Genomic DNA, 12,181 nt, shown 5'->3' with positions numbered 1-12,181 from the left:
TAATCAATGTGGGTAAGTGGACTATTTAGTGTAGTTAATTCATAAAATAAGGAGACAATATTTATTTGGGACGAAAATGTAATTACATTAGTGATATTAGGTAGAAAAAGAGATAATTGTTGAACAAATAGAAAAATATTATAGAAGAGGACTAATATAAAAAAAACATTTCAAAAACAAAAATGGGATTAATAAACAAAAACAGATAGAATATATTTTATTTAATATTTGTGACGGTCAACTCCTAAATATACGGATTGAATATCATTTTAACAAACGCACTTCACTTCCTAAAACCATATGCTCGTCAAATTATCGGTAATACAGTAATACTCCTTACTTACGGAGTAAAACAAACAAAAAATACACAAATTCTTATTTACATGGGGTGTACGATAAATATTATACACCGAAGTTAAAGTTAATGTAAAGTGCTTAAAAGTTACCTTTATATATGTAAAATTTATATATTTTTTAAATGATAAATTTTTTCATTTTAATAAAAAATATTTCTTCAAAATCGCTAATAATGTATAAATTTAATTATTAAAACCTTTAAAATATTTATACATCAACTTTTTTTTAATAATACAAAAGTTAGAGAAAGCAAGGTAAAGTTAGAAAAAATTGGATTAAAATTATATTGACCGTACAATAAATTTATTATAAACCTTGTGTATGGAACACCTTTTGAAAAAAATACATGACACCACTTTTCTTTTGCGGATTTATGACAAGAATAAAGAAGGAAAAAACAAGACGTCAAATGACTTTATGACTTGACGGCCTCCCCCTCTGCATGTCGTTTTGTTCGTCTCTCGCGGCTCAAAGCGTCGTCTTCTTCATTCTAGCCGGCATAATCTGTCGTCAAGTCGTCAACAACTGCTGCCAACGCTTCTAAATTTTAATTTAAAAATGTAAAAGCTATTAAAATTTACACCTATTTATACCTCTTCCTTCTTCCCCAAACCCTATTTCATTTTCAAAACCCCACCCCCATTTCTCAGGACTTCAATAGAGAAAAACAAAACCGTCACTTTCATTTTTCAAACACATCCAAGCAAAAATGGTGGTTACTGTCAAAGAAAACTCTCCCCCAGCACCAAAAATACGCCACTTTACCTTCACCATTGACAACACCGAAACTATTTCCACCACCTTCACTTCCCACCCAGGCGCCGCACGCGACAGGCTCCACCGCGCTCTCCACCAAAACCGCCGTTATCGCAGCAACCTCGTCATTGGCCTCGGTGTTCAGTGGACCCCACCCAACCTCTCCTTCGTTAAAAGTCCCGCTGCTACCATCCAGCTTTGCATAGGCCGCCACTGCCTCGTCTTCCACCTCCACCACTCTGGCTCTGTCCCCCGCATCCTCCGCCGCATCCTTGCCAACCCTCGCATCACGTTTGTCGGTCTCTGGTGCCACTCAGACGCTGCAAAGCTTCGCGATTGTAAACACAATCTGGATATGATTCCCGGCATGCCGATGGATCTTAGGATTCATGTGGCAAACCGCCATGGGAGGTGGCTTAAAGGTGCTTCGATTGAAAATATTGCTGAAGAAGTTCTTGGGCTAAGCATAGTGAAGGATCTGGAAATTGCAAGGAGTGACTGGGAGGTTGAAGAGCTCAGTATTAATCAAATTGGTCAAGCTGCTGTTGATGCCTTTGTTGCTTTTGCTATTGGTATGGATGTTGGAGCTTGGAATTTCAACACTTATCTTTAATTTTTAAATGTATAAATCCCACTTTATTAAGAGTATTTATTATTATTAATTATGTCGGATGGTTTTGATATTACAAAATTGTTAGGGTTTATCTCATTATCTGAATGTTGGATCATTGATTTAGGTAATTTCCTTTCGCCATTTTGATGTTTAGTCGCGACAGTCGAGCATTTGAGAGAGATTCGTGTTGCAATGTACTAAAATGACGACCCTTAAATCCTAAATTTTTGCACATTAATAGCAAATTTCTACTTTTATCATCTTTATTTCATGTTTCCATTTCCGTTACTTTTTGTTTCTGGTCCGTTTTTGGAATAGTGTTTAATAACTCCATTAATTACAATTAGTATGAGACTATGAGTAGTTGAATTTTCGAAATTTCAAGGACAAATTAAAATTTTAATTTCACCATTTATGTTGGTCATTCCAGGGGTGTTATTTTCAACTTATATGTCCTTATTTAAATAAATTTTCAAGTCTTATAAGTTTCTAGTAATAAGTTATAATAAGTTTCTATAAGGACTTACAAGTTACAAGTTATAATAATAAGTTACAATAAGTTCTTATAAAGTCTTACAAGTTCTAATAAGCTCTTGTAAATTTCAAAGGTTTATACTAGCTTATTTAGTTTGACAAATTGTTGGAAGACGGTCTTTGCAAGAATTCGTATCATACGTCCAATCTACTAATGTAGTTTTGGTTGTTACTTGTTAGGTTGATTATTTATAATTCTACAATTTGCATAAACAACTCAAAAGACACTCGTGTAAAGAATAAACAACTCAAAAGACACATCTATACCTAGTATATATTTAAAAACTATAATCATACTACCTCTGTTTCAAAATAATCTTTACACTTTCCGATTTAGTCTGTTTTATAATGTTCTTTAAACTTTGCTTTATTCTATTTTTTGACATGAAAACGTACTATCTTACCCCTCTTATCCCACAACACTTACAACTTTTCACTCACTTTTTCTTACTTTATTTTTTTTCTTACACAACCCACCTTTTTACTTAACTACCATACTTTATCTATATTTTATTATATTCACCCATCTTTTTACACACTTTTTCTACTTTGCTTTAATATTTGTGCAACTAGTAAACGTAAAGATCATTTTGAAACGGATGTGGTAGATGACAGTATAACATGTGTTTTCACCCCATTAATCTACCTTTTCCCTCCCTTTTTATAATTAAATTAAATAGAGAAAACTCAAAAGACACTCATATAAAAATAATTTAACGAATAAACAACTCAAAAGACACATAATGAAAACATACAAATAATGAAATAAATAATCATAATTTAATGAGCTAATTAACTAATTTTCAATAACAATAAAAATTAATAAACATTAAACATTAGTACTTATTTCTTATAAGTTAATAGTCATTTAAATTCTTAACTACAAAAAAGTATGAGAAAACCAAACATCTAATCAAAATAAGTCATCAACATCTCATATTCCATGCACTCCTTATAAATAAAATTAGCTATCAACCATTTCATTATGTCACTTATACAATGAACTCTATATCATCATCATGTGCACCAAAAAAAATATTATATCATCATTCATTTTTCCGAGGTAATATGTGTGTGTTTTATTTTATGTGTCGCGCCTATCCTCATTTTCTATGGCCAAGTTTCAATTTTCGTCAATATTTATTATGATTATTTTAATAATAATTTGTTTGCTAGCTATTGACATTATATTGTATTTGTATCTTACAGTAAACAGAAATTTACGAATTTACATAAATAATTTAGATTTTCGTAATACCTAAGAGTTGTCGTGTGTCGAGCAATGTAAGTTGTTTGATCTAACACTTTATCAAATGCCCTCGTGCATTGCACGGGTTAAATTGCTAGTTTAAATCAAATCAAGTTCCACCAAAGTTGCGATACTTTGGCGGAAGGAGTTCATATAACTAATTCCGAACAATTGCGTGTGTACCACTTTTCCACTAAGACTCTGTTCTCTTTTTCTCTTATTCTTATTGGTTATGTAGTAAATCAAAACAGATAGGAAAAATTCAGACCAAATCAGAAAAAATAAAAGCCTCACAGAGTAATAATCAGACCAGACTAGAAAGAATCAGACCAAGTTAGACCTGAGACTAGAAAATCATATCAAAACAAGTGAAGAGAACACAACATAAGTGTCTATTGCATACCTGCTCTTTACACATGAGAAATAATAGTGGTATTAAGTGATACGTACTCTATTTTTATTTTATTTCTCTATCTATTTTCTTAAATTGTGTATCCTTTATGAATAAAGTAATATTTTTAAACAGAGAAAATATAGGAAATTATTATTTTCTAGAAACATTAGAGCACAAAATTTGATGTGGCAAATTTAGGTACACCACCTTGTAACTAATCATTGGAGTTGCTCTTAACGAGAATAATTTCAAGATTTAGAATAATAGGACATAAACAATAGTTTCAATTACTTAATATTCGTGTGAACCAAAATATTTGCTACATATGTATTCTTATTAAAACATAATTCACTTGATGTAAAGGTTTTTTTTTTTTTAAAAAAAAAAAAAAACAGATCGTCACTTGATGTAAAGGTATACCGTGTTTTCATTTGCTTAGAAAATTGATTGGAGACCAAAAGTATAATTCTTTGAAATTGGGTGAAGATATATCAGAAAGCAGGCCCGGCTATTAGGAGGTCCGGTCGGATCTACAGCACAGGGCCCCAAATTTTGGGGGCCCAATTTGTTTTAAAAACTGCTGGATAAAAAAAAAAAAAAAACACCATTTATTAGGTTCTTCCCTTCTAACGCGTGACTTTTGGAAGTCTGCAAACAATGAAACATTCAAACTCTTCAAATTCTCTCTCCTTCCCATTATTTGATTCCCAAAGTCATTAATGATTTTAATTCCCTTAATTTATTGAATCGTTCTCCTACCTTTTCTGCAATTATGAAAAAAAATACAATTCAACTTTTATTTTCCTATCCATCTATCTATCAATCCATTCAATTCATTTCTCAAAAAATCTACCTAAAATTAAGGTGTTCAACAGATAATCTCTCATGTATCCACAATTTTGAACCGTTTCAACTTAAAGAGGGGGGAATTATTATTGGAAGCACTCAGTATGCGGCACTTCAATTGTAGGTTGTATCTATGCAGTTGTGCTGTAGATCCGAACGGTGAAGCATTTGAGTCTGCGGCACTCAGTCTATCGGTCAGATCTAAATTGATAGGTCGATAGACTGAGTGCTTCAGCTGTGCTGTAAGAAAATTGTTATTGGAAGCACCGAAGGTCTCAAGTTCTATTTTTTCGTTTGAGGAGCGTTCAATCAAGATCTAGGTTGTATCTTTCTTAGTCTTACTGATTTTATTGCTGTACTTTTATGTAATTAATTATTGTTTGATTTTTCAAATGTTGGGATATTGTAATTATCTTTAATTTTGATTTTTAAAACTCGGAAACAAAAATTATACTATGTATTATGTAATATTGTCTTGATATTTTATGTTAAAATTCTACTTCGTATATATAATAGTAATGTGTATAAGGAGTAGAAAATAATTGCGGCTGTGCTCTGAATTTTTTTGGGTAGTATGAACTTCATTTATAAACTTAGCACAGGGCCACCAAATGGCCCGAGCCGGCCCTGTCAGAAAGTTTGCATTTAAAGGAAAACTAGTGTGTGGCTCGGGCGATGCCACGATTGCTATATTGAATAGTTAAAATTTTAGATTTTTCTTGAGCAAAATATTTGATAAGATACATGTATAGCATTAAGCCATTAAGTGCTATTTGGTAGGTTTGTGTCATCGGAATATTTTTACTATCAATTCAATATGTTTACTATGAAAATATGTAAATAAGGTAGTAGATATAAAGAAAGAAGCAAATTAGAATATTAAGATTTTCCTACCTTTTGTGAAACATGTATAATAGATTATACTTCGTATAAGTTAAATATTTTAATTTTCAACTTAAATTATGACACATAAGCATGGCATGTCATCATTGTGACACGGCTTAAAGGTCGCATGTTGCAACCTTTATCATTTTCGTAAAACACTAGTAAAAAATAAAGAAAGCCATTTTCATGAAATTGGAGTGATCCAAATTAAGATTAATATGTGTTGTTTTAGAATTGAGAACAACTTGGTTGCATTGCATTTCAGATCACTTGACAAAAATAAAGCATGTATATGGACTTACTCCCATGATCGATCGATCACAAATCAAGGCTAAACAAACTAAATGTAGAAAATGGTGCATGTTAGTTTCCTATGCTCATTTTACGGCTTACTCTAAAGTTTCCCAAAAGTCACATGATATATATGCCATGAGTTCGGATCCTCTAGAGTTTTAATAAAACTCTATAAGGTAGAGTTGTATCTAAACCATACATTTTAAAATCAATGGCTCATATTGATGAGAAAAAATAGGGGGAATTTTGTAAAGATAATATATAAATCATTGATTTTTAATTCAATGGTTGATATGCTCAAACTCTACCTTGTAAAGTTATTTTAGAACTCTAGAGGATCCAAATCGATATGTCATACTAGGACTCTACTAATTTACTGCTTTTTACTTTTACTGTTGTGTAGTGATCTAGCTAGTTAGTTTTGTCTTCTAGTATCAACTACCATTTTGTCCTAATGTAAAGCTTAGCATTAGGGTTATAGAACTAGCTCCATCGTTTTAAGGAGAAAACTCTCTGTGAAATTTTTCAAGAGAACCAAAATTGAATCTTTCATCTTTGTTCACAAAAACAATAACGTAACCAATCGGTGATATCACTGATAGGTGGAATAGTTACGTACGGAGTACTAATCTTATATTTTAGTTAATATCCCTCTATCTTCAATGTGGGACAATCAATTCCGATACACATTGGTGGTGTTTGGTTGTTAGAGGTTTGGTAGAAAATTAGAGGATTTAAGCAATTTAGAGGTTTGACCTTTCAAAACCTCTAATTGGAGTGTTTGGTTGTTAGAGGTTTGGAATAGATGATTCTTCTCAAACCTCTAAATCCAAAAAGTAGCTGAGAGCAGCTTTTTTCATTAGAGGATTGAGATTTTAACGTGTATTTACCATATTGTCCTCAACAACCTAGTGTTTTACATTAATTCATTGTACTGCTTTCATTATTTCATTCTCTTTCATTCTCTTACCTACGGTTCAAAATGAAACCTTTCACCTCCATAGTAGATCCAAGGTAAGAATCCTTCCTTGTAATTTTTTTTCTTTTCCAATTTTTTTTCTTATTATTTACTGCCCTTTTCTATTTATTTTGGATTTTTTTCTTGAAATTTTTATTTATTTATTTATTTGCACAAACATGTACATATTATTTTTGCAAAATATTGTTTAATTATTTTCATGATATATGTAGTACATTTTATTCCACAAAAATATATTTTACATGTATATCTATCATACTAACAATTTGTACTTTTAAGTTAAACAATTCAATATGACAATGTCTTTATTTGTCATTTTACATATTCAAATAGCTAACAGCTATTTACCAAACACTTTTATACAAACTGCTAATTCAATTAGCTAGTCAAAACTGCTAATTCAATAAGCTAGTCAAAACTGCTAATTCAATCCGCTACAGCTAACCGCTAACCGCTAATCACCAAACAGGGCCATTGTGTGGTATACTTTTAACCTGAGACGTTGAGAAAATTAAAGATTTCGAGACAAAAATTTAATATACTATACTTAATGTAAAGGCAATTCGATATCTTCTATATTGAACCAAGAAAAAATGTTCAGTGTTAAAAGGTTAATGTAGAAAAATCTATATGTAGAATGTACTATATAAAATCTAGTAGTAAAGTGTGTATAAAAATCTAGCTTAAAAAATGTCTAGAATTAGGAAAATTTGCCAAATACAACCTAATAAAGTTTTCTATTTGCCAATTACAACCTCAAATTTCTATTTTTGCCAATTACAACCTTAAACTTATACATCCATTTTAAATTACAACCCGAAATTATTTTCAGGCAAAAATCACCAGAAGATGATGTCATAATGTTATTAAAAAAATAGTTACATAATTTCTATAAAAAAATTAAATCGATACATAATAATTAAAACAAAAAAGGTAAAAAAATCAAAAAAATAATTTTTTTTGTGCTTCATAATTTTTTTAATAACGTTATGACATCATTTTCCGGTGATTTTTGCCGGAAAATGATTTCGGGTTGTAATTTAAAATAGATGTACAAGTTTAAGGTTGTAATTGGCAAAATTATAAATTTGAGGTTGTGATTGGCAAATAGAGAACTTTATGAGGTTGTATTTGACAAATTTACCCTAGAATTATCCTAAGAAAAATTTAGTAAGAAAAATCTAGATAAATGACAAGTGTAGAAAAATCTAGAAACTAGGATACAGCCACTATAAATATGTTGTATGTGTATGAGTTGAGAGGTGAGTCAATTAAGAGAGAGCTCCACAAAATATGAGGGGTAGAAACAAAGATTCTACTAGAGAGATAAGTGAGAGACATGATCTCTCACAAATATTATTGTACAATTCTTATTAATGTAATCAATGATAAAAATGCAATTTTGTTATATAATTGAGGTCCATCAAAAATTCCGAGTGCGTCCTCAAATTTCTATCATTCAGCAAGATAGTCAGTTGGAAGAGAAATCTAGAGAAGTAATAATCTTGTGACGAGTAACACAAATAGAAAAAGATTTGAGTATGATCAACAACAAAGTTTCAACAATCAACTCGATGATCAGTACAAAAATGATATTGAAACGACAAAATAAAAATGGAGGGAGACTTACAAATTTTCAGTGGCGAATGAAAAATTCCTCAGAAGGGGAGAAGTATGGAGAGGGGAAGATCTAAGAGGACGGTTATAAAGTAAAATGAAGGGGGAAAGGATGGAAGTTTCTTTAACTATTTTGTTATTCATTTTTGTAAAAAAATAAAATAGACCGCGGTGTATTTTTTAAAGTATTGAAATTTTGTAACTTGTAAGGGATCGGACAAGGCCACAAGGGGGTGTTTGGTTAGGCTAATTTTGATATTAGATTGGTTTTGAATCATCTAAATTCATACGATGGTTATGTTTTGTTCACTTTATTATTTTGACGTGTTTCAAAAAAGATTATTTTTATTTATTTTTTTGACATAATTTTTTTTTTCTACTTGGCTCTGGGTTCAATCATGACTAGTAAGTCTTTGTGTCTTGCATTATCAAATTTTCGGTTATCGATGTGGTCCAGGTCTCACAAGTTATTATTAATGGTATTAGATTTTTTTTAGGAAACACTTAGAGCAACTCAATGGTGAGCTACAAGATGTTGTGGCTAAGTTTGTCACATCAAATTCCTAACTACAATTGATTAAAACTACACATTATGACATTGGTGGGCTACAATACTTGTAGCTCCCTATAATATTTAATTTAAATAATTTATTTATTTGAACTATATTTTTTTTTGAGCTACGTAGCCCAAAATAGCTACAAGATTTTAATAGATGCTTATGCCATTGTTGTACCAACGGTGGGCTACCTGCTCACATGTTCATTTTTTTGGTGAGCAGTTCTTCTTTTGTAACCATTGGAGTTGCTCTTAATAAGCAGAAAATCTATACCTAGTCTATTAAAACTATAACCATAGGTGACAATATGGTATGTGTTATCACCCCCATTAATCTACCTTTTTCCTCCATTTTTTATAAATAAAATAGAGAAAACTCAAAAGACACTCGTGTAAAGAATAAACAACTCAAAAGACACATCTATACCTAGTATATATTTAAAAACTATAATCATACTACCTCTGTTTCAAAATAATCTTTACACTTTCCGATTTAGTCTGTTTTATAATGTTCTTTAAACTTTGCTTTATTCTATTTTTTGACATGAAAACGTACTATCTTACCCCTCTTATCCCACAACACTTACAACTTTTCACTCACTTTTTCTTACTTTATTTTTTTTCTTACACAACCCACCTTTTTACTTAACTACCATACTTTATCTATATTTTATTATATTCACCCATCTTTTTACACACTTTTTCTACTTTGCTTTAATATTTGTGCAACTAGTAAACGTAAAGATCATTTTGAAACGGATGTGGTAGATGACAGTATAACATGTGTTTTCACCCCATTAATCTACCTTTTCCCTCCCTTTTTATAATTAAATTAAATAGAGAAAACTCAAAAGACACTCATATAAAAATAATTTAACGAATAAACAACTCAAAAGACACATAATGAAAACATACAAATAATGAAATAAATAATCATAATTTAATGAGCTAATTAACTAATTTTCAATAACAATAAAAATTAATAAACATTAAACATTAGTACTTATTTCTTATAAGTTAATAGTCATTTAAATTCTTAACTACAAAAAAGTATGAGAAAACCAAACATCTAATCAAAATAAGTCATCAACATCTCATATTCCATGCACTCCTTATAAATAAAATTAGCTATCAACCATTTCATTATGTCACTTATACAATGAACTCTATATCATCATCATGTGCACCAAAAAAAATATTATATCATCATTCATTTTTCCGAGGTAATATGTGTGTGTTTTATTTTATGTGTCGCGCCTATCCTCATTTTCTATGGCCAAGTTTCAATTTTCGTCAATATTTATTATGATTATTTTAATAATAATTTGTTTGCTAGCTATTGACATTATATTGTATTTGTATCTTACAGTAAACAGAAATTTACGAATTTACATAAATAATTTAGATTTTCGTAATACCTAAGAGTTGTCGTGTGTCGAGCAATGTAAGTTGTTTGATCTAACACTTTATCAAATGCCCTCGTGCATTGCACGGGTTAAATTGCTAGTTTAAATCAAATCAAGTTCCACCAAAGTTGCGATACTTTGGCGGAAGGAGTTCATATAACTAATTCCGAACAATTGCGTGTGTACCACTTTTCCACTAAGACTCTGTTCTCTTTTTCTCTTATTCTTATTGGTTATGTAGTAAATCAAAACAGATAGGAAAAATTCAGACCAAATCAGAAAAAATAAAAGCCTCACAGAGTAATAATCAGACCAGACTAGAAAGAATCAGACCAAGTTAGACCTGAGACTAGAAAATCATATCAAAACAAGTGAAGAGAACACAACATAAGTGTCTATTGCATACCTGCTCTTTACACATGAGAAATAATAGTGGTATTAAGTGATACGTACTCTATTTTTATTTTATTTCTCTATCTATTTTCTTAAATTGTGTATCCTTTATGAATAAAGTAATATTTTTAAACAGAGAAAATATAGGAAATTATTATTTTCTAGAAACATTAGAGCACAAAATTTGATGTGGCAAATTTAGGTACACCACCTTGTAACTAATCATTGGAGTTGCTCTTAACGAGAATAATTTCAAGATTTAGAATAATAGGACATAAACAATAGTTTCAATTACTTAATATTCGTGTGAACCAAAATATTTGCTACATATGTATTCTTATTAAAACATAATTCACTTGATGTAAAGGTTTTTTTTTTTTAAAAAAAAAAAAAAAAACAGATCGTCACTTGATGTAAAGGTATACCGTGTTTTCATTTGCTTAGAAAATTGATTGGAGACCAAAAGTATAATTCTTTGAAATTGGGTGAAGATATATCAGAAAGCAGGCCCGGCTATTAGGAGGTCCGGTCGGATCTACAGCACAGGGCCCCAAATTTTGGGGGCCCAATTTGTTTTAAAAACTGCTGGATAAAAAAAAAAAAAAACACCATTTATTAGGTTCTTCCCTTCTAACGCGTGACTTTTGGAAGTCTGCAAACAATGAAACATTCAAACTCTTCAAATTCTCTCTCCTTCCCATTATTTGATTCCCAAAGTCATTAATGATTTTAATTCCCTTAATTTATTGAATCGTTCTCCTACCTTTTCTGCAATTATGAAAAAAAATACAATTCAACTTTTATTTTCCTATCCATCTATCTATCAATCCATTCAATTCATTTCTCAAAAAATCTACCTAAAATTAAGGTGTTCAACAGATAATCTCTCATGTATCCACAATTTTGAACCGTTTCAACTTAAAGAGGGGGGAATTATTATTGGAAGCACTCAGTATGCGGCACTTCAATTGTAGGTTGTATCTATGCAGTTGTGCTGTAGATCCGAACGGTGAAGCATTTGAGTCTGCGGCACTCAGTCTATCGGTCAGATCTAAATTGATAGGTCGATAGACTGAGTGCTTCAGCTGTGCTGTAAGAAAATTGTTATTGGAAGCACCGAAGGTCTCAAGTTCTATTTTTTCGTTTGAGGAGCGTTCAATCAAGATCTAGGTTGTATCTTTCTTAGTCTTACTGATTTTATTGCTGTACTTTTATGTAATTAATTATTGTTTGATTTTTCAAATGTTGGGATATTGTAATTATCTTTAATTTTGATTTTTAAAACTCGGAAACAAAAATTAT

The 12,181-nt window shown here is 30.7% G+C and overlaps 1 protein-coding gene across 1 annotated transcript; it reads left to right on the top strand.

Annotated features, from left to right (window-relative positions):
* The first annotated feature begins 1,066 nt into the window (after nucleotides 1-1,066).
* On the top strand, nucleotides 1,067-1,726 carry LOC110798320 (uncharacterized). The gene has a single exon (XM_022003495.2). It carries the CDS (start codon nucleotides 1,067-1,069, stop codon nucleotides 1,724-1,726), a length of 660 nt encoding a protein of 219 aa, XP_021859187.2.
* The last annotated feature ends 10,455 nt before the right edge of the window (nucleotides 1,727-12,181 follow it).

This window comes from Spinacia oleracea, chromosome 3 (assembly GCF_020520425.1).
Source record: "Spinacia oleracea cultivar Varoflay chromosome 3, BTI_SOV_V1, whole genome shotgun sequence".
Classification (NCBI taxonomy): Eukaryota; Viridiplantae; Streptophyta; class Magnoliopsida; order Caryophyllales; family Amaranthaceae; genus Spinacia; species Spinacia oleracea.
This window is presented reverse-complemented; position numbering and strand designations above follow the sequence as displayed.

Excerpts from the sequence above, each read along its gene's own strand:
- LOC110798320 (XM_022003495.2), top strand. The coding sequence starts at position 1,067 with ATGGTGGTTACTGTCAAAGAAAACTCTCCCCCAGCACCAAAAATACGC.